General features: G+C 43.9%; 1 protein-coding gene across 1 annotated transcript; it reads left to right on the top strand.

Annotated features, from left to right (window-relative positions):
* The first annotated feature begins 26 nt into the window (after positions 1-26).
* On the top strand, positions 27-14519 carry nicol1 (NELL2 interacting cell ontogeny regulator 1). The gene is made up of 4 exons (XM_043712889.2): positions 27-242; positions 371-495; positions 11540-11628; positions 13529-14519. Exons 2-4 carry the CDS (start codon positions 402-404, stop codon positions 13598-13600), a joined length of 255 nt encoding a protein of 84 aa, XP_043568824.1. The 5' UTR covers positions 27-242; positions 371-401; the 3' UTR covers positions 13601-14519.
* Positions 14520-23726: the final 9207 nt, after the last annotated feature.

The raw sequence follows: 23726 nt of genomic DNA, 5'->3' as shown, positions 1-23726 counted from the left end.
AAACCCTCCCCCACTCCTGTTGGGGAGCCGCCAATGAAAGAACGGCCAATGCTGCAGTCAGTCAATATGGTTGACGTGAGGGAGAACCGCCTCCCCTGTCGGGCCGCTTCGCCGATTGGTTAAACATCACGTCGATCATATACATGACCGCCCTTCCCTACGCAACCGTTGCTCGCCTGGTCAGATCGAGGCGGGGCTGTTTGGGACGGTCGAGTGGTTTTAAATTTGAAATCTTTCTCTCGGTAGGTTTTATACTTAGAACGGTTTTGAGAGGGGTTCGTTGCCATTTAATTTTTAAAAATGCAGTTTTTCGATAGGTAATTGGAAATAACGCAGGTTTTCTTCCCCCACCCATCCTCGTCTGAAACAGGGTCGCTGCTGTTGCCGCCGTCGCGGCGATCATGGCCGTTCCTTCGCTCTGCGTCTTCGTCCTGCTCGCTGCCGGCTTCATAGTCGAAGCCAACGGCGAATCTGGGACTGTGATCCCGGCTGAAAGTAAGTTCCCGATTCTCTTTTCCCCCACCCATGTCCAAATCCGTATTTTCATTGCATGACAGTTTGAACTGTCTTGGATAGGGCTTGCTGACTGTCCTGGGTTGCCTGGGAAACTCCTGGAATTAAAGGTCCGTTTTCCAGGAGGCTGCTGAGAGCAAAACGAAATAAAGACGCATCCCGGCGTGAAAGCGGAACGTGTCTTTGTTTTTTTTTAAAAAAGCCTTTGCATGTATGTTTATTCACATTTTAGAGCACTGGGTAGTGATGGTAAGGGTTTATCCCTTTCTACTGCAAAGATGTCTCTAAGGGAAGGGAAACCCATTATGTATTTCTATCAAGCTTCTTTGTTGTATCGAATGGATAACTAGAGATGGCTCTAGTCATCAATACCTACATACCAATTTGTATGGCTAATTATCAAAACCCATCCAGCAAGCAAATGGTTTGTTTGATTTTGCTCTTCCAGGTATCATGGTAAGGTGGTATATGCTATATGTTTTGGGTAGGCAGAAATGGGTACCGCAGATGATGGAGATCAGAGTCAAGATTAGAGGGGTGCTGGAAAAGCACAGCAGGTCAGGCAGCATCTGGGGAGCAGGAAAATTGACCTTTCAGGCAAAAGCCCTCCATCAGGAATGGGTATGTGTTGGGTGACCAGCGGCAGGAAGATGTATGACTACCTCCAGCTCAGCCAAAATTAATCTTAAAAGTGATAATGGTACAGATAATCCCAGAATGGCAGTTTCAGAAGTTGGATTCAGATAAAACAAAAATCTGGAATATAAAATTGGCAGTGAAAGTGACTGTGAAGCTGTCCAGTTGTCATGTACATCCATTTGCTGTAAAGATGTGCCTTAGGGAAGGAAACCCGATTTGTCCTTCTATTGAGCCTCTTTATTGTATCAAATGGATAACTAGGAGTGGCTGTAGTCAGCAATACCTACATACCAAAAATTAATTTTAAGAATTTAGGTTAAACATTTTGCTTACAAAAGACTTTCCCTTCTGATATTGTATTCAGAAAGACTGGGGCAAACAAATACTTGGGTATGGACACTGCCAGTTAGCTTAAGTTTTTGTAAGTCAGTAGGGATTTGTGAAAAAATAATGTTTAATCAATTTATTGAAGTTCTTTCAGGAAGTAATATGTTGTGGGTAAAGAGAAACCAATTGATCTACAAAATTTCCAGAGAATTTGATAAGATGCTACATAAAAGTTTTTTGTGGAAAATTAAAAGCAAGGTGTAATATATTGGCATGCATAGAAGATTGAAAAATGTGTTGCTGAAAAAGCGCAGCAGGTCAGGCAGCATCCAAGGAGCAGGAGAATCGACGTTTCGGGCATAAGCCCTAAAGAAGATTCCTGAAGGGCTTATGCCCAAAATGTCGATTCTCCTGCTCCTTGGATGTTGCCTGACCTGCGCTTTTCCAGCAACACATTTTTCAGCTCTGATCTCCAGCATCTGCAGTCCTCACTTTCTCCATGCATAGAAGATTGGCTAGCTAACAAGAAAAAGGTGTTATTGGGTCAATTTCTAGTTGACAATGTGGTCTGCCACAAGGATCAATGCTGGGGATCTTGTGCTTTTATAATTGTTTAAGTTATTTGGATGAAGGGGCGTAAGGTAGAGTCACAAAATTTGCGAATGAATACAAAGATAGGTAGGGAAAGTAAATTGTAAAGAAACTATTAAGAAAGCTTAATATGCAGCAAGTAATTAGGAAAGTTAATAGAATGTTAGTTATTGCAAGCAGGATAAAATACAAAACAGGGAAGTTATGGTTTATCTCTACAAGGCAGTAGTGAGACCATAATGAGAACACCTTGTACTGTATTAATCTCCTTATTTAATGATGGATGGATGGATGGAGGTGTACTGGAGGCAGTTCAGAGAAGGTTTCCTACTCTAATATCTGAATTGGGAGGGTGTATTCGGAGGAAAGATTGGACAGGCTATGCTTGTATTCACTCGAATTCGTAAGAGTAAGAGGTGACTTGATTGAAATATATAGAATGCTGCGTGGTCTTGACAGGATGAAGGTGAAAAGGATAGTTCCTCTGCATCTTTGGATCACTGATCTAAAATAAGGAGTTGCCCATTTAAGGCAAGTTTGTTTTCTCTAACTTGAATCTTTGGGACTCTCTTCCTCAAGCGGTGGAAGCAGTCTTTTGAACATTTTTATTGTAGGTGTCTGTTTCCATGCTGTATGACTATAACGCTTAAGTAGATGGATTCTTCATACGCAAGCAGATGCAGAATTATTAGGCTATGTGGGAAAGTGGAACTATCAGAATGCCTGTGATTTTTTGTTTTGGAGGCTTGAGGAGATGATGTCCTGCTGTATCAAGTGACACTTGAAAAGAAATAACTACTCAATAGAACATAGGAACACGGATAGCATATTCAGCTCTTTGAGTTTGTTCCACCATTCGTTGAGATCATGGCTGATCTGTTGCCTAACTCCATACTCCTTAATACCTTTGCTCAACAAACAACAATCAAACTCAAATTTAAAACCAGCAACTGATCCAGCTGCCATGTGTTGAAGATAGTTCCAAACATCTAGTGTTTGAATATGGAATTCTTTCATTGCACTGCTCCTGAATAGACTGGCCCTTATTCTCAGACTATGCCTCTTGGTTCTAGAGTCCCCAACCAGTGGAAATAGTTTATCTACTTTGACTTTTTCTGTTTAATATCTTGAAGACTTCGATCAGATCACCCTTCTACATTCTAGAGAAAAAGCAGTGAGGGGCTGGGTGCAGTTGCGTGGTAAATTATGGGGAAAAAAAGTTAAGGAGGTGGAGGGCCTTGGAAAGATTGAGGTGTCCAGAACAAGTGATAGAGTTGGGAGTTTTGAGAAGATTTGTAGCTCAGGTTGATGTTCTGGATGTAGGTTTGCTCACTGACACCATTCCAGGTAATATCTTCAGTGAACCTCCGCATGAAGCGCTGGTGATGTAGCCAGCTTTCTCTTTGTGTTTAGGTTTTCTTGGGAAGTTGTCATTTTCTGTTCTTTTACTGAGAAAAAAACAGGAAATGACATCATCAACCCAAGGAAACCTAAATACATAAATAGAAAGCAGGCCATGCCCTTAGCGCTTCATCCGGAGGCTCACTGATGTTACCTAGTATGGTGATGAAACGTCTGAAAACAAACCTTCCAGCTCAGCGAGCAAACCTGCATCCAAAGAGTAGGGAAATAATCAGGAAGCTGATAAACGACAACTGAGAAGTGGGGCGGGGTGGTGTTTCACTTAAATACATGCAATATACAGAACCAGGTAAATGAGCTTCTGGCTCAGATTGAAATTGTATGATGTTATGGCTCGTGAAGTGTGGCTGCAAAAGTATCAGGACAGGGATCTAAATACAGAGGAGCCCCGATTATCCGAACGAGATGGGCAGGCACTATTTTGTTTGGATAATTGATTATTCGGTTAATTGATTCAAAACCTTTCCTCTGGGCTCAGAGTTTTCTGTTAAGTCCGCTCCCTGTTTGGGCGATGAGGCAGCAGCAGCATTGCGCAAGACCCCCCCCACCCCGTTCAACACCGACCCCCTGCCTGCCCCCAACCTTATCCAATATTCCCTCCACCCGCCCCAACCTCGCCCAATGCAGCCGTCGCCAACCCAGTCCAATTCCACACCCCCGCCCACCCCAACACTGCCCCTCAACACTGTCCAACACCGCCCGCCCCCAACCTGTTCAGTGCTGCCCAGTGGTCATCCCCAAACCCGTCCAATGGCACCCCTGCCCGCCCCCCCAACCCTGTCCAACACCGCCCTCTGCCTGCCCCCAACCCTGTCCAATGCAGCCCCCCGCCCACCATCCAAAGCCATTCCCAACGCCACCCCCTGCCCGCTCCCAACGCTGTCCCACGCATGTCCCCAACCCCGTCCAATGCAGCCCCACGCTCATCCCCAAACCTGTCCAATGGCACCCCAACCTGCCCCCTTCAACCCCCTCCTGCCACCATCACCCCCACCCCCCTCCATCCACTCCAGGGGGCAGCCGGACTGGACAAGATTGCTGCTGCCTTTCGGGGAAGGTGAATCTCCAAATAGAGCGCATGCGCACACACACACCTTTTGTTCTGCAACTGAAGTATGTGGGGAGAGAGGGCGGGAGGTCAGTCATTTGGAGATGATGCCTGGGCTCCCATCAGTCCAGGACCAATTTCCAGCAGCATGTCAGTAAGCTGACTTCACTTTTAATCATTGTAAACAAAAGACGTGATCAGTGTTGGAAACAATCTTTGATGTAATGTTTCTATCAGGACCTTGAGATCTCCTTCAGATAATCCGATATTCGGATATCGAGGTTCCTCTGTATCCAAGGATACATGTCCCATTGAATGGATAGGCATTTGCCAGAGGGGGTTGTTGTTGCTTTGTTATTAAGAAATGAAATTAAATCAATGGCAAAAAGTGATATAGGCTTGGAAGGCATGAAATCTGTATGGGTAGAGTTGAGGAACTGCAAAGGAAAGATAATGCTGATGGGAGTTATGTACCGGACCCCTAGCAGTCGTCAGGATGTGGAGCTGAAAATAAATCCGGGTATAGAAAACCCATGTAAGAAAAGGACAGCATAAAAGCAAAAGAAAAGGCATACAATGTGGTGAAGATTAGTGGGAAGCCAGAGGATTGGAAAGCTTTTAAAAACCAGAGGAGGGTATAATTGAAAAAGCAATATGGGGAGAGAAGATGAATTGTGAGGGTTATATTAACCAGTATATTAAAGAAGATTGCAATAGGTTGTTTAGATAGGAGGTAAGAGTGGACATTGTACTGTTGGAAAGTGAGTTTGGGGAAGTAGTAATTGGGAATAAAGAAATAGTGGAGGAACCGAATAGCTACTTTATATCAACTTTTTCAGCAGAAAGTGCCAGTATCGTACCAGAACGTTGAGAGACAGGCAGAGGTGAGTGTAGTCGTTATCACCTGACAAGAAGGTGATGGGGAAGCTGAAAGATCTGAAGGTTGGACTAGATGAGATTGTGGAGGCAATGGTGATTCTTCAGGAATTGCTGGAGTCAGAGAGGGTTCCAGAGGACAGGAAAATGACTAATGTAACACAACACCCTGTTTAAAAAGGGAGTGAATCAGAAGAAACAAAATCAGGCTGGCTAGTCTGACCTCAGTTCTTGGTAACATTTTAGAGCCCATTATTAAGGATGAGATTGTAGAGTACTTTAGAAGTGCATGTGAAATGGTGTTGAGTTAGCACAACTTCATCAAGGGGAGGTCATAACTGACAAATCTGTTAAAATGTTTTGAGGAAATAATGAACAAGTTAAACAAGAGAGCTAGTGGATGTGATCTATTTGGATTTCCAGAAGGACTTTGACATGGTGCCACATAGGAGGATGCTGAATAACAAAAGACCCCATGGTATTCGGGACAGTGTGCTAGCATGGATAAAGGGTTGGCTGACTGGCAGAAGGTAGAGAGTAGGAATAAACGTGCATTTTTCAAAATGGCAGCCAGCAAGTTCAATGGGGTCAGTTCACATTATACATTAATGATCTGGATAAGGAACTGAAGGCATAGTTGTTAAATTTGCAGGTGTGTCAAAGATAGGTGGAGAGTCAGGTAGTGTTCAGGAAGCAAGAACGCTGCAGGATGACTTGGACAAGCTAGAAGAGTGTATTCCATCTGGCGCTTCTTTGCCCACTGTGGGAAATTATGACATTATGCACTTTGCTAGGAGGAATAGAGGCACAGAGTATTTTCTTAATGGGAAAGGCTTTCGAAATCTGAAGCACAAAGGGACTATTTCAGATTCTTAAGGTTAACTTGCAGGTTCAGTTGGCAGTTTATGAAGGCATTCTAGATTAATGGTGCTGGAAGAGTACAGCAGTTCAGGCAGCATCTAACGAGCAGCGAAATCGACGTTTCGGGCAAAAGCCCTTCATCAGGAATAAAGGCAGAGAGCCTGAAGCGTAGAGAGATAAGCTAGAGGAGGGTGGGGGTGGGGAGAAAGTAGCATAGAGTACAATAGGTGAGTGGGGGAGGGGATGAAGGTGATAGGTCAGGGAGGAGGGTGGAGTGGATAGGTGGCAAAGGAGATAGGCAGGTAGGACAAGTCCGGACAAGTCATGGGGACAGTGCTGAGCTGGAAGTTTGGAACAGGGTGAGGTGGGGGAAGGGGAAATGAGGAAACTGTTGAAGTCCACATTGATGCCCTGGGGTTGAAGTGTTCCGAGGTGGAAGTGAGGTGTTCTTCCTCCAGGTGTCTGGTAAGGGAGCGGCGGTGAAGGAGGCCCAGGACCTCCATGTCCTCGGCAGAGTGGGAGGGGGAGTTGAAATGTTGGGCCAGGGGATGGTGTGGTTGATTGGTGCGGGTGTCCCGGAGATGTTCCCTAAAGCGCTATGCTAGGAGGCGCCCAGTCTCCCCAATGTAGAGGAGACCGCATCGGGAGCAACGGATACAATAAATGATATTAGTGGATGTGCAGGTAAAACTTTGATGGATTTGGAAGGCTCCTTTAGGACCTTGGATCGAGGTGAGGGAGGAGGTGTGGGCACAGGTTTTACAGTTCCTGTGGTGGCAGGGGAAGGTGCCAGGATGGGAGGATGGGTTCTAGGGGGGCATGGACCTGACAAGGTAGTCACAGAGGGAACGGTCTTTGCGGGAGGCGGAAAGGAGTGGGGAGGGAAATATATCCCTGGTGGTGGAGTCTTTTTGGAGGTGGCAGAAATGTCGGCGGATGATTTGGTTTATGCGAAGGTTGGTAGGGTGGAAGGTGAGCACCAGGGGTGTTCTGTCCTTGTTACGGTTGGAGGGTGAGATCTGAGGGCGGAGGTGCCTGATGTGGATGAGATGCGTTGGAGGGCATCTTTAACCACATGGGAAGGTAAATTGCGGTCTCTAAAGAAGGAGGCCATCTGGTGTGTTCTGTGGTGGAACTGGTCCTCCTGGGAGCAGATACGGCGGAGGTGGAGGAATTGGGAATACAGGATGGCATTTTTGCAAGAGGTAGGATGGGAAGAGGTGTAATCCAGGGAGCTGTGGGAGTCGGTGGGTTTGTAAAAAATGTCAGTGTCAAGTCGGTTGTCATTAATGGAGATGGAGAGGTCCAGGAAGGGGAGGGAGGTGTCAGAGATGGTCCAGGTAAATTTAAGAGGAGAAAGTGAGGACTGCAGATGCTGGAGATCAGAGCTGAAAATGTGTTGCTGGAAAAGTGCAGCAGGTCAGGCAGCATCCAAGGAACAGGAGAATCAACGTTTCAGGAATGAGGAAAGTGTGCCCAGCAGGCTAAGATAAAAGGTAGGGAGGAGGGACTTGGGGGAGGGGTGTTGGAAATGCGATAGGTGGAAGGAAGTCGGGTGAGGGTGATAGGCCGGAGTGGGGTGGGGGCAGAGAGGTCAGGAAGAAGATTGCAGGTTAGGAAGGCGGTGCTGAGTTCGAGGGATTTGACTGAGACAAGGTGGGGGGAGGGGAAATGAGGAACCTGGAGAAATCTGAGTTCATCCCTTGTGGTTGGAGGGTTCCTAGGCAGAAGATGAGGCGCTCTTCCTCCAACCGTCGTGTTGCTATGGTCTGGTGATGGAGGAGTCCAAGGACCTGCATGTCCTTGGTGGAGTTGAAGGGGGAGTTGTAGTGTTGAGCCACGGGGTGATTGGGTTGGTTGGTCTGGGTGTCCCAGAGGTGTTCTCTGAACCGTTCCGCAAGTAGGCGGCCTGTCTCCCCAATATAGAGGAGGCCACATCGGGTGTCGCGGATGCAATAGATGATGTGTGGAGGTGCAGGTGAATCTGTGGCGGATATGGAAGTATCCCTTGGGGCCTTGGAGGGAAGTAAGGGGGGAGGTGTGGGCGCAAGTTTTGCATTTCTTGCGGTTGCAGGGGAAGGTGCCAGGAGTGGAGGTTGGGTTGGAGGGGGGTGTGGACCTGACGAGGGAATCACGGAGGGAGTGGTCTTTTCGGAATGCTGATAGGGGAGGGAAATATATCACTGGTGGTGGGGTCGTTTGGAGGTGGCGGAAATGATGGCGGATGATACGCTGTACATGGAGGTTGGTGGGGTGGTAGGTGAGGGCCAGTGGGGTTCTGTCCTGGTGGCGGTTGGAGGGGCGGGTCTCGAGGGCGGAGGAGCGGGAAGTGGAAGAGATGCGGTGGAGGGCATCGTCGACCACGTCTGGGGGGAACTTGCGGTCCTTGAAGAAGGAGGCCATCTGGGTTGTACGGATTTGGAACTGGTCCTCCTGGGAGCAGATGCGGCGGAGACGAAGGAATTAGGCATATGGGATGGTGTTTTTACAGGGGGCAGGGTGGGAGGAGGTGTAGTCTATGTAGCTGTGGGAGTCGGTAAAGTTTATAGCAAATGTCTGTGTTGATTCGGTCGCCCGAGATAGAAATGGAAAGGTCTCTGAAGGGGAGGTAGGAATCTGAGATGGTCCCGGTGAATTTGAGGTCGGGTTTGAAGGTGTTGGTAAAATGGATGAACTGTTCAACTTCCTCGTGGGAGCACAAGGCAGCACTGATACAGCCATCGATGTAGCGGAGGAAAAGGTGGGGGATGGTGCCAGTGTAGCTGCGGAAGATGGATTGTTCCACATATCCTACGAAGAGGCAGGCATAGCTGGGGCCCATGCGGGTGCCCATGGCTATTCCTTTGGTTTGGAGGAAGTGGGAGGATTGGAAAGAGAAGTTGTTCAGGGTGAGGACCAGTTCAGTCAGTCGAAGGAGCGTGTCAGTGGAAGGGTACTGGTTGGTACAGCGGGAAAAGAAGAAGCGGAGGGCTTGGAGTCCTTCGTGATAGGGGATGGAGGTGTACAGGGACTGGATGTCCATGGTGAAGATAAGGCGTTGGGGACCGGGGAAGCGAAAATCATGGAGGACGTGGAGGGCGTGGGTGGTGTCCCGAACGTAGGTGGGGAGTTCTTGGACTAAGGGGGACAGGACCGTGTCGAGGTATGCAGAGATGAGTTCGGTGGGGCAGGAGCAGGCTGAGACAATGGGTCGGCCGGGGCAGTCAGGTTTGTGGATTTTGGGCAGGAGGTAGAAGCGGGCGGTGCGGGGTTGTGGGACTGAGGTTGGAGGCGGTGGATGAGAGATCCCCTGAGGTGATGAGGTTATGGATGGTCTGGGAGATGATGGTTTGGTGGTGGGAGGTGGGGTCATGGTCAAGGGGGCAGTAGGAGGAGGTGTCCGTGAGCTGGCGTTTAGCCTCAGTGGTATAAAGGTCGGTGTGCCAAACTACTACCACGCCTCCCTTGTCTGCTGGTTTGATAGTGAGGTTGGGGTTGGAACGGAGGGAGTGGAGGGCTGCACGTTCCGAGGGTGAGAGGTTGGAGTGGGTGAGAGGGGTGGAGAAGTTGAGGCGGTTAATGTCGCGGCGGCAGTTGGCTATGAAGAGATCGAGGGTGGGTAAGAGGCCAGCATGGGGTGTCCAGGTGGATGGGGTGTGTTGGAGGCGGGAGAAGGGGTTGTCAGAGGGTGGGCGAGAGTCCTGGTTGAAGAAGTAGGCACGGAGGCGAAGGCGGCAGAAGAATTGTTCGATGTCACGCCGCATGTTGAACTCGTTGATCCGAGAGTGTAGGGGAATGAAGGTGAGCCCTCTGCAGGTAAATTTAAGGTCAGGGTGGAATGTGTTGGTGAAGTTGATGAATTGCTCAACCTCCTCGCGGGAGCACGAGGTGGCACCAATGCAGTCATCAATGTAGCGGAGGAGAGGTGGGGAGTGGTGCCGGTGTAATTACGGAAGATCAACTGTTCTACGTAGCCAACAAAGAGACCAGCATAGCTGGGGCCCATACGTGTACCCATGGCTACCCCTTTGGTCTGGAGGAAGTGGGAGGATTCCAAGGATAAATTGTTATGGTTTCAAGATATGTGAGAATACAGGAGCAGGGATGTACTACTGAGGCTGTACAATGCTGTAGTCAGACTGAATTTGGAATACTGTGAGCAGTTCTGGGTGCCATATCTGAGGAAGGATTTGCTGGCTTTGGTCAGAGTCCAGAGGACATTTACAAAATTGTTCCTGGGAGTGATGGGCTTGTCACATGAAGAGCGGATGAGGACTCTGAATTTTTACTCCAATGGATTTTGAAAGGATGGGAGGGAATCTCCTTGGAACTTAGTGAATGCTGAGAGGCCTGGATAAAGTGGACATGGAGAAGATATTTCCACCAATAGGAGAGATTAGGACCCAAGGACTTAGCCTCAGATGAAGTGATGATCCTTTAGAACGGAGATGAGGAGGAATTTCTTCAGCCTGAAGATGGTATATCTGTGGGACCTATGTAACCCCTACATACCTCCAGGGATTCCCTTTATCCCAGCTGCCTGTATTTGAGCCATACCTCCTCTCATTAAAGCCTCCATATCTCTTGTCATCCAGGGTTGCCTATTCCTGTCAACCTTGCCTTTCACCCTCAGAAAGGAACATATAAACTTTGAACTCTAGATGTCCCTTTTAAAGACTTGCCAAGCTCCCTTTGCCAGCAAACTACTCCAATCAAAAGGTAACCAATTAGAATCTGCTCCTCATAGTAAACTTAGCAGAAAACATAGGAAGAAGCAGCCTCTGATTAGAGAAGCAACAGGATTGCTGACAGCAGGAGGAAGTCTGTTGAGGTCATAGTGCTGGAAGAAATGTTCAGGTGAAGCAGGACCACTGGTAGAGTGATGAAACAGGTAGAACAGCCAGAGGACAGGTGAAATGTGAGGTTGTTGAGCCTGGGGAGTCAGACTGGGGTGAAGTGAATTTGCAAATGGAAAAGAAGAATTGCAAAATAGAGTAAAAAGGTGCTGTAAAAGTTGGATATGGGCTGTGGAGAGAGGGGTTGGCAGAAGAGGGGAGGCAAAGGTAACGAAAAAAAGGAATCCCTGAAAACTAAAAAGTAGCTGTCAAAAATCTCACGTGGATCTTTCAAAAATATTTTGATCCCTGAATTACTGCTATATACATAACACAGTAACAGTGTTTATGATAATTTATGTTTTAACTTGTTAAATGTGTTGTAGACATGAGATTTTAATAATAACTGTCAAGCGCATTTTATCTGTTTTTAATACTTCTTCCACAGGTCGTCCCTGTGTTGACTGCCATGCGTTTGAATTTATGCAGAGAGCACTACAAGACTTGAAAAGGACTGCAAATAACCTAAACACTAGGGTAAATGTATATTGTTCATTATAACCAGTCGATAAAGTAAATCGAAGCAGAACAAACTTAAACATTTATCGCTGGGAGCCATTCAAAATTTATTCAGTAATTTTAATTTACAAACAGAACAGTGTTCATGTAGGTAAATTTTAACAGCTATGTAAGAAAACATAGCTTAACTTTCAGAGGTGGTGAAATGTATGATGGATTGCATTAACACTATGCAAATTGGTAGGTATGTTTATTGCAACATATCACCGTAAAATCATCGCAAATTGTCAGATACACTTATTGCAATATATCACCATAAAATCATCTGAATTATATATGGAGTTGCAGTTAGAATAAGGGGTGAGGAAAGCATCCCTTTCACTATGTAAAATTGCATTTAGTTCATTGTCATAGGCAATGGGTAACCAGAGGGCCAAATCATCTTGACTACTGTTGTTGCTACTGCTTATCCCACAGAGGAGATCTGCACTCCACGCTCATCCGTGTTGTCATCCTCACCCATCCATTGTAGTTCATGTGCAACCACTCTTGATATGTCATCCAACTATCCAAGGTTGACCCCTCCATCTGTTGCCATCTAGTTTGTCTTTGAGAAGTGATTGCTGCAACTTTTGAGCTCTGCTCAAATGACTGAGATACTGACGTTTCTGGATGTTGCTTTTTAAAAGTCCTTTTTGATGTTGCAATTCGAAGTACCTCGAGATTTATCTTAGGATTTGCATATGGAATATCTTAGCATCTGCATTTCTATTTCTTTCCAGAGATCTTTACTTAAACATGATTTGGTTGTGATGGATGTTAGACTGGCCTCCTGCTTAAATATTGTATTCTCCAGCTTTTCACTAGTATTCATCGCTAAAATAAATAATCCATTTGAGAATAAATAATCATATTTATATTTGGGGATGAGTCACTTCCTTTTGATTTGTATCTTTTTTTTTTAAAAGATGAATCACCGGATCAGGATCACAATTTATTATGGTGCAGAAGGAGGCCATTCAGCCCATGGTGCCCACACTGACTCTATTATCTAGTGCCAATCTCTTGCCTTTTCTCCCTATTCTTGACACCATTTCTATCCAAAAAACGCCCATTGCCCTCTTAAATACCTCAATTGAATGTGCCTCCACTAAATTCTGTGTTTTCCATACCCTAACAACTCACTAGATGGAAACGTTTTTTTTCTCAAATAATTCCTGCTTCGTTTGCACATCACTTTAAACCAACGCCCTTTGCTGTTTCTTTGACAAGTAGACACAGCTTCATCCTATCTATTCTGTGCAACCCACACATGATTTTGAAAACCTCAATCAGATTTCCTCTTGGCTGCCTTCTTTCCATGAAGAACAATCCAATGTTTTCAATCTATGCTCATAGCTAAAGTTCACCATATCTGGTACCATTCTAGTAAATACCAATTTTTAGCACTCTGTACAATGAGTACACACATTTTTACTACAATGTGGCACTCGCAGCCATACATGTACTTTAGCTGAGGTCTAACAAGTATCTTGTACAAGTTCAACATCCACCTCCTTGCTCTTGTACTCATACTGTAAATAAAACCAAGAACCCTGTATGCTTTATTTACTTCCTCCTTCATCTGTCCTGCCACCTTCAATGATCTGTATGCTTTGACTAAGATCATAAATTGTTAGTACATTTTATTAATGCAATGCAGAAATCTGAAATACTTTCAACTATATTTTAAATATTGCTTCAGTATTTTAAATATTCTAAATTATTTTCATATTAGAACTAAATTGTGTTGGCTATATGTGACATTCAAACTTGCTGATTACTTGGACTACAGTCAAATTGCAACATAAAGAAATATAGATTATTTTTAAGAGGAAAGAGCATTTGCATATAAATTTGATTATATCTATGTTTACAGACTGATGATCTGCTGCTGAGAGTGGAAAAGCGGGCATTATGTGACTGTCTGCCTTCAAATCTGTTAGCCTGATGTATTAGAGGTGGGCCGCGACACTTTGCTCAGAACATATTCCTGTGCCTCGTGACATGCAAATGAAATATGTCTCAAGCGTTTGAGATGAGCTAAATATTCACAGTGAAATAATAAATATGTTTCAGAGACCTTTTTCAAAAAAAAGGCAAATAAACTATTTGATTCCTGAAGGCACTGTTTGAAATTCTCTTCCTATTCCTGTCTTCAGATGTCTTCTGAAAACCATTTTCCTTTCACTGACCTTTCTATTTCTCCCTTTCCCTTCAATTAATATTTTCAAAGCTATCCAACCTACCTGTCCTGTTGTCAAATATTTTGCATCTTTTTTTTTTCTGTGAGGAATAGGTGTAATGTGACTGCATGTAAATTTTAATATGCTAGTTGGCATAATTTGTTTGCACTTTTATTTATCCTGCACTTAACTAGAAAGCATGAAATGTGATGTAATAAGACAGCTTAATATTGTATTGTGTGTTTATCCCTGTACTATTAGCTTTCACAGGGATAGGGCAGGAAAGGAGAGTTGAGAAACAAGTTTAACCATGATTCAGTTGAATGATGTGCAAATTGAAGGGGCCATTGGTCTACCCTGCTTCTATTTCTTGTGTCCTTATAGGATTCCATTATGTTCAATTATTGGTGAGTAGAATGTACTTTACTATGTCTTGTAAGATTTAAATATTTAGTGGGGGAAAATGTGGTTTTGTGTCAAGTTAACAAGTAATTTTCTATGCTAATATATGTTTGATCCTAAAAGTGTAACTTATTTCATAATGGGAATATGCATAGTACTGTTACAAATATAACATGCTACATTGAAGTAAAATTCTACTCTATGAAACACTTTGAATTGACTTATTTTATTGCAATTTTACTGTATAAAATCAGTGTGTTTCATTAAAATATTTTAATCTTGTTGCTTTTGTCATTCTGAATATTTAGCAGCAGGATTCACTTGAACAGACTTCCTCTTGCATCTTCTTGAATTTAGTGCAAATTAATTTATTTTAAAAAAAAACTTCATTTCCCTCTCTTGCATCTTCCCTATTGCTTCTTGATTATAAGTCAGACTGAAATCCTGTTTTGTGATAGTTTCTAACCATGAAATTGTTCACGTGGTCATATCAGAATAGTTAGAACTCAGCCTCTGGCTAACATCTGTTTTCAAAAAATAGCTTTGTGCTTTTCTCAACAGTTTATGGAATGCCGTTGTAATGTAAATCAGACATGCGCGGTGAACTTACTTAAAATCTTTGCATCCTCATACATCATAAATTAAGTATTTAGATTATAGTTAAAATATGCAAATTTGCTTTCATAACTATAAAATGCAGAGCTACTGAACTTGGAAACTTAACTTTTATGCTAAAACTCCCTTTCAGAAAAGGGATCCAAAATAATCAGCTAAGTAAATGGGGTGGCTCGGTGGCTATCACTGCTGCCTCACAGCAGCAGGGTCTCAGGTTTGATTCTGGCCTCGGGTGACTGTCTGTGTGGAGTTTGCATGTTCTCCCTGTGTCTGCGTGGGTATCCTCTGGGTGCTCTGGTTTCCTCCCACAGTCCGAAGCTGTGCAGTTCAGGTGAGTTGGCCATGTTAAATTGCCCATAGTGTTAGGTGCATTAGTCAGAGGGAAATGGGTCTGGACGGGTTACTTTTTTGGAGGGTCGGTGTGGACCTCTTGGGCCGAAAGGCCTGTTTCCACACTGTAGGGAATCTAATCTAATCTAAATTTAGAATTGCTCTAAGAAAAATACATAAGACAATGGTTTATGCAATGGGGGTGAACTGTATTAAGCAGTGTTTTCTGCTACTCTGCAGCCCTGCTTCATTGCAAATTTTGCTGCAAAGTAAAGAACGGGAAGGTGTAAGGTTTGCAGCCTCTATATCCTTTGGGCCCTCTACATGGCCAGCTATGCTTATTGTTTCTGCTTCCTTCTTTCAATGTCCTTTCAAATAGTCTCAGACTGCTCTGACCTCTCACAACTGACTATCTCCTAGTTGTCGATGTTAATATAGCATCCACCATTTTCATATCATGCATCTGAGTTTGTAGTAGTGGTGGATGCCTAGGTGATGTGAGCCAGTGAGCTGCTTACTCTCTACAAGTCATCATCCATTGGATGAGTGTGGCCAGGCCAATGCAGACATTGGCCAAGTGGTTGATGGAATTTTCATGCTCCAAAACCTGAGTCCATGACCTTATCCAGCCAAGAGATGCAGAGGATATACCCGAGAGTGTGGAAATGGAAACTATTCAACATCGTCTTCTGTGTAGAATATGTCGTCCAGGTCTTACTACTTCAGAGAAGTGTGCTAAGGATATTGACTTGGTAGATTGTTAGGTTTGATGTTTTCAGTGAGGTTGCTGTTACTGTCCACTCTTACTCTGCTTGAGTAGCAGCAGCTTTTGTAATGCATGTGGATTTCAGCAAGAGAGGGGTTGCTAATTGTTGTGGAGCCTAGATATTTAAAGCTATTGACAAACTCCAGTATCTCATTGGCAATATGAGAATTCTGGACAGGACATTTATCTTTCTGATGCTGATGGTCAGAGAAAACTCTTTACATGTCTGAGAGAGGCTGCCGTTGCTAGTATAGCATAGTCATTGCAGAACACTGGGCTCACCTTTATCTTGAATCCCTGAAGATAAAGGAACAATTATTGCATATTAAAATTCAGATAATGAGTAGGTGATTTGACCCCATGGCCCTATTGTGCTGGCCAGTAAGATGGTACCAGATCTAGTTGTGAAACCACACAAAGATCTGCAGTCTGACAAGGGAAATATTGGAAAGTACTTTCCCATGATTCTCAGCTGTGACTGTCTTAATGGCTCCTCTGGTCATCCATGTTCATTTACAGAATTTGTTCTCTGCCATGCTCACTTTAAAGTGCCAAGATTGCCAGCAATCTTTCACTTTAAACATCACCTTACTCTCAGTCAGTCTTCATCTGTCATATCTCTCCATGTTAGAATAAGTGAGCCAGATGATATTATTCCCATGTATACATTGAATGAGATTCATTCACTCACTCCGCTTGTAATTCTTGCTGATCTTTCTGTTTGGGACCTAACATCAAGTTGACTTACTCACTGTCTTCAGGGCAGTTTTCCTTTCACTGAGACCTAGTCTTGGTGCAATCTAAATAATCAAGGGGCAAAATGTAACTATCACTAGAGAAAATGCGCATTTTGGAAGATCCAATTCAAAAGTGAACTGTATGGTAAATGGAAAAGCCCAAGGGAAAACTGATGTACAGAGAAATCTGGGTGTTCAGGTCCATTGTACCCTGAAGGTGGCAATAAATGGGTTTAAAGATTGATAAGTCCCTGGACCTGATGGGCTGCATCCTAGGATATTAAATGAAGTAATTATGGGGATTATGACTGAACCAATCGTAATCTTCCAAGGCTACTCAGATTCTGGAAACGTCCCAGAGGATTGGAAAATTGTTCATGTTACACCTTAGAAAGGGAAGGAGACAAAAAGCACATAACTAATAGGCCAGTTAGTGTAACATCCTGCCATTCTGAAAATGTTAAGCTTATTGTAAAGCATGTAACAGCAGAAAATTGAGAAATGAAAATGTGCTCAATATGCATGTACAAAATGTGCATACTAGGTAACACAACCAGCCCTGTCAATGACATTATCTTCTCCACTTATATTTATTGTGCACATTTGTCCAGCGGAGATTCACACGGATGATCCCTGGAATGGTAGGTCTAACATATAAGGAACGGCTGAGGATCCTGGGATTGTATTCATTGGAGTTTAGAAGATTAAGGGGAGATCTAATAGAAACTTACAAGATAATACATGGCTTGGAGAGAGTGGACGCTAGGAAATCATTTCCGTTAGGCGAGGAGACTAGGACCCGTGGACACAGCCTTAGAATTAGAGGGGGTAAATTCAGAACAGAAATGCGGAGACACTTCTTCAGCCAGAGAGTGGTGGGCCTATGGAATTCATTGCCGCAGAGTGCAGTGGAGGCTGGGACGCTAAATGTCTTCAAGGCAGAAATTGATAAATTCTTGATGTCACAAGAAATTAAGGGCTACGGGGAGAATGCGGGTAAGTGGAGTTGAAATGCCATCAGCCATGATTGAATGGCGGAGTGGACTCGATGGGCCGAATGGCCTTACTTCCGCTCCGATGTCTGTCTTATGGGCGTCACCATGTTTTTTGCGAGTTTAATAATGAGTGTATGCGCAGAATGCAGACTGAACCTTTCAGAGATGTCAGAAGACGCAACCTTTAGAAATATATAAAACAGTCAAACAGAGTCAGTATGGTTACATGAAGGGCAAATTAGAATTCTTTTGAGGATGTAACAAGTCAGACAAAGGAGAAGCAGTGAGTGTAATCTATTTGGATTTCTGGAAGGCCTTTGATAAGCGACTACATGTTTGGTTGGATCACAATTATTTGCAGCATATATTTAATGTCCTGAATGACTCAAGTGAATGTACTATCGCTTGGTTTGTGCATGACACAAAAGTGGGTGGCAACGTAAGTGCTGAGGGTGACAATCTGCAGAAGGATATGAACAGGTTAAACAAGTCACAGATGGCATACAATGTGGTAAAATGTGAGATTATGTACTTTAGCCAGATGAATAGAGGAGCTGAATATTATTTAAATTTAGAGGGATTTGAGGATGCACATAAATCCCAAAAAGCAAGCATACAAGTTCAAAAGATTATAGGTGAAGCAGATGGACCTTTTTAGCCTTAAATTCAAAGGGAATGGAGTATAAAAATTGTAAAGTTTTACTATTACAATATAATGCATGAGTTAGCCCACACTTGGGACTAAAACTGTTCAAATTATTCCTTTTGTCTAAGGAAAGAAACACTGGCATTGGAGGCATCCAGAGAAGGTTAATTTGGTTGATCCTGAGTACAGAGTGATTGTCCTGTGAGGATCAGTTTAATAGAATTGGTCTGTATTCATTGAACAAAGAAAATTTACAGCACAGGAACAGGCCCTTCGACCCTCCAAGCCTGTGCCGATTCAGATCTTCTATCTAAACCTGTCACTTGTTTTCTAAGGATCTGTATCCCTCTGCTCCCTGCCCATTCATGTATCTGTATAGATGCATCTTAAATGATGCTATCATGCCTGCCTAGGCCACCTCTGCTGGCAACAGGTTCCAGGCACCCACCATCGTCTGCGTAAAGAACTTTCTATGCATAACTCCCTTAAACCTTTCCCCTCCCACCTTGAACTCGTGACCCCTAGTAATTGAGTCCCCCACTCTGGGGAGGGGGGGGTGGGAAGCTTATTGCTATCCACCTTGTCTATATCTCTAATGATTTTGTAGACCTCCAATCAGATTCCCCCCTCAACCTCTGTATTTCTAATGAAAATAAGTCTAATTTATTCAACCTGTCTTCATAGGTAGCACCCTCCATATCAGGCAACATCCTGCTGAGCCTCCTTTGCGCCTTCTCCAAAGCATCCGCATCTACATAATGTGGCAACCAGAACTATATGCAGTTTTCCAAATGTGGCAGAACCAAAGTCTTATACAACTGTAGCATGACCTGCCAACTCTTATACTCAATACCCTGTCCGATGAAGGAAAACATGCTATGTGCCTTCTTGACCACTCTATCGACCTGCGTTGGCGCCTTCAGGATACAATGAACCTGAACACCCAGATCTCTCTGGACATCAGTTTTCCCCAGGACTTTTACATTTACCATATGGTTCACTTTTGAATTGGATCTTCCAAAATGCATCACCTCCTATTTGCCTGGGTTGAACTCCATCTGCCATTTCTCTGCCCAACTTTAGACGAATGACAGGCTGCCTTATTGAAACATACAAGATTTTTAAAGTACATAACGTGGTAGATTTGGAAAAGTTGTTTCCCCTTTTGGGAAAGTCCACAACCAGAGGGTATAATGTCAGAAGGGGGAGCAGAAGGCAAGATCTTAAGGCACTAAGTTAGATAGCTATATTTAGTAACCAGCAATGTACAAACATAAATAAAAGAGTATTACCGGAGCAGAAGAGCTGTAATTAAGGATAATGAGCCAACAGCCATGGCTGTGTGTGTGGATGCGCATGTGCATTGGGGACCAGTGGAGGAGACCATGATGGATCACCCATCCACTCTGCACTTCTGGTTGAAGACTGTTGTGAATGCTTCATTGAGGATGGTGATGTTTGTGGAGCCTTTGCTATCAAGTCCCATTACCATTCACAACCAGCTATGGCAGGACTGCAGAGCTTAGATCTGATCCGTTGGTTGTGCAATTGCTTAGCTCTGTCGTTTGCTGCTTACGCTGTTTGGTATCAGTTTTGTTGCTTCACCAGATTGACGCACTTTTAGCTACACCTGGTGCTACTTCTGACATACCTTCCTATACTCATTATTGAACCAGAGTTCATGCCCCTGGGATTGATGGTAATGTAGAGTGAGGAACATCTCAGGCCATTTGTTTGCAGCTTGATTCACTTGTATCTGATCGTGCCCAATGCCTCATGGATGCCCAGTCTTGAATTGCTAGATCTGTTTGAAATCTGCCTCATTTATCACTGTGATAGCACCGTACAATACGATTTGAGATATTGTGAATATGGAATCAGGACTTTGTCTTCACATGGACAGTGTGGTGGTCACTCCAACTGATTCTATCACAGACAGATGCTTTCTGTGCAGGCAGATTGGTAAGGATGAGGTCAAGTATGTTTTTCCCTTCTGTTGGTTCCTTCACCACATTGCCAGAGACCCAGTCTGGCAGTAATTCTCCAGGGCTGAAAATGTGTTGCTGAAAAAGCGCAGCAGGTCAGGCAGCATCCAGGGAACAGGAGAATAGACGTTTCGGGCATAAGCCCTTCTTCAGAAGAAGGGCTTATGCCCGAAACGTCGATTCTCCTGTTCCCTGGATGCTACCTGACCTGCGCTTTTCCAGCAACACCTTTTTCAGCTCTGATCTCCAGCATCTGCAGACCTCACTTTCTCCTCAGTAATTCTCCAAGAGTTGACCAGCTCAGTCAATCGTGCCACTGCTGCTGTAGGTGGTTAATATTGAAATCCCCCACCTCGAGTGCCTTCTACTCTCTTGCTACCCTCAGTGCTTCATCTAAGTGCTGCTCAACACAGTACTGACTCATCAGCTGAGGGAGAACAGTTTCCTTGCTCATCTGTATCCTGGTGCCTGAGAATTCATGGTGTCCAGAGTGAATATGGAGAGGTTCCGACTGTATGCGCATTGATCTGCCACCTTTGCTAGCTCTATCCTGTTGATGGGATATTGTGGAAGGTATGATTCCATGAGTATGAACATGGCAAGTTGTTATTTGACCAGTCTGAGACAGCTCTCCAGTTTTGGCACTAGCCACCAAGCAGCATGACTTTGTAGGGTTGAAGGAGTGGTGTTTGCTGTTTATTGTTTCCAGAACCAGATTGTTCATGCGGTTTCATTCCTGTTTTCAGACTTTCTAGTGATTGTTATAACTGAGTAGCTTGCTTGGCTATTTGAGAGGGCAGTTAAAAGTTAACAGCATTGCTGTGTTTCTAGAGTCATATGTAGGCCCAGGACATTGGAAAGCCCATCTGCTGCCCTAACAATCTGCAGTGGTTTCATAGTTTCATTAGACTCTTTAATTCTTATTTGTTTTTGAATTCAAATTCAGTCAGAAATTACACTGCACATCCCCATTATCCCCTGACTGGACTATATTAATGGCTACTTTTGCTAGCTAAGAAGCAGCTTCAAGGAGATCTTCCAAATTGTCCACTTCTCCAGCTGCCCAAAGATCAGGTGTGTGAGGTTGAAGTACAACCAAAAGTTCAATAAAAGCCCCCATTAAAATACAAAACAGGGGTGTGATCAAACTCAACTAGTGTACACATGACCAAGGACTCCCCAGAAACCACAGTTTGCCATGGCCAGTGTGAAATTCCCTCAAGTAGGGATACACATTCAGCTGGAATAATAGGAGAGGAAGTGAAATATGAGGATAAGCTAACTAGTAATACAAAAGAAGAGTGCAAGAGTTTTTCTTTTGATATATAAAAGGTAAAAAAGAGGCTAGACTGGATATTGATGTGCTGGAAAATGAGGCTGGAGAAGTAGTAATGGGAACAAAGAAATGACAGAGGAACTGAATAGGTACCTTTCATGAGTTTTCATAGTGGAAGACACCAGCAGCATACCAACACTTCAAGTGAGTCAGGGAGCAGAGGTGAATGTAGTGGCCGCCACTAAGGAGAAAGTGCTGGGAAGCTGAAAGGTCTGAAGGTGAGTTCAGAGTTCGGAAGGAGATAGCTGACCTGATTGTAACCGCATTGGTGGTGATTTTTTTTTTGAATGACGAGTCAGTGAGGGTCCCAGAGGACTAGAAAAATGGTTAATGTATCACCCCTGTTTAAGAATGGAGGGAAACAGAACAGTGGTAACTATAGGCCGGTTAGCCTGACCTTGGTAAGATTTCAGAGTCCATTATTAATGGTGAGATTGCAAAATACTTGCAAGTGCATAGTAAGATAGGGGAGAGTCAACATAGCATCATTAAAGTGAGGTCATGTCTGACAAATCTGTTAGAATTTTTTAAGGAGGTAATGAGGAAGTTGGACAAGGGAGAGCGAGCAGATGTGATCTATTTGGATTTCCAGAAGACACTGAGTTGCTCCTATCTCCATGAAGCCATATCCTATTCAGCAACCTCCTGTATTGCAAGCTACTGGCATGGATAGAGGATTGGTTGACTGGTAGAAGGCAGAGTGTCAGGTTAAAGGGTATTTTTCAGGATGGCAGGTGGTGACTAGAGGAATTCTGCAGGAGGTCAGTGTTTGGAACACAACTATTCATGTTATACATGAACAAAGGAACTAAGAGCACTGTTGCCAAAGTTGCAGATGACACAAAGATAGGCAGACTGAGTGTTGAGGAGCAAGGAGGCTGCATAAAGTCTGGGACATGGTAGGCAGTTGTGCGAAGAAGAGGTAAATGGTATATAATGTGGCAAAGTGTAAGGTTATACATTTTTGTAGGAAGAATTGAGGCATAGACTATTTTCAAAATAGGGAAGGGCTTCAGAATCTGAAGCGCAAAGGGATTTGACAGTCTTAGTTCAGGATTCTATTAATGTTAACATGCAGGATTAGGTAGCATTTAGGAAGGCAAATGCAATGTTAGCATTCATTTCAAGAGGGCTAGAAAACAAGAGCTGCTGTACCACTGATGCTGTATAAGCTCTTATCAGACCAAATTTGGAATATTGTGAGTAATTTTGCTCCCCATTTCTTAAGAAAGATATGCTAGCATTGGAAAGGGTCCAGAGAAGATTTACAAGAACAATTTTTTTTTAGATTTAGACTTTGTTGACCCCAGGGAATGATCCCACGTATGAAGGGCTTGTCATATAAGGAGCAGTAAGGACTGTGGATCTGGTGAGATGAGGGGGATTTTCTTCAGCCATAGGGTGGTGAATCTGGAACACATTGCTACAGAGGGTTGTTGAGGCAGTCATTCTGTATTTAAGACTAAGATAATTTCTCGATTGGTAAGGACATCAAGGATTACTGGGAGAAGACAAGGGAATGGAGTTGAGAAACATCAGCTGTAGTCGAATGGTGGAGCAGACTCAGTGGGCTGAATGGCCCATTAACATGTTCTAGAACTTCACCATCCCAACTGAAATCCCTAGTTACAATGCCTTTATCCTCTGTGATACAGATGAGGAATATTAATTTAGGTCCTTGCCCATATCCACTGGCTCTACACTCCTCCTGGTCTCCAAAAGGTCATATGCTTTCTTTCCCAAGTAATTCTCTTGCTCTCAATATACTTATAAAAAAACCTTTGATTTTCCTTGATCAAATCTGCCAAAGATGTGTTGTGGCTTTTTTTTTTGTGCTCCTAATTTCTTTTTTATGCTTTACCCCTACACTCTCTATACTTTAGAATGGCCTCCCTTGTTTTTAATGCTGCGTACCTGACATTCTTGCTTCCTTTTTCTTTATCAAGGTCTAGATATTTCTTGACATTTAAGATTCTCTGGACTTGCTGCCTTTGCCCCTCACTCTTATAGGAACAAGCTGACCCAGAATTCTCTCTATACAACTTTTAAAATACTCCCACTTCACAGTCTTACCTGCAA

The sequence above is a fragment of the Chiloscyllium plagiosum genome, unplaced genomic scaffold (genome assembly GCF_037043375.1).
Source record: "Chiloscyllium plagiosum isolate Xiang-an unplaced genomic scaffold, Cpla_swu_hap1 HiC_scaffold_1, whole genome shotgun sequence".
Taxonomy (NCBI): domain Eukaryota; kingdom Metazoa; phylum Chordata; class Chondrichthyes; order Orectolobiformes; family Hemiscylliidae; genus Chiloscyllium; species Chiloscyllium plagiosum.
This window is presented reverse-complemented; position numbering and strand designations above follow the sequence as displayed.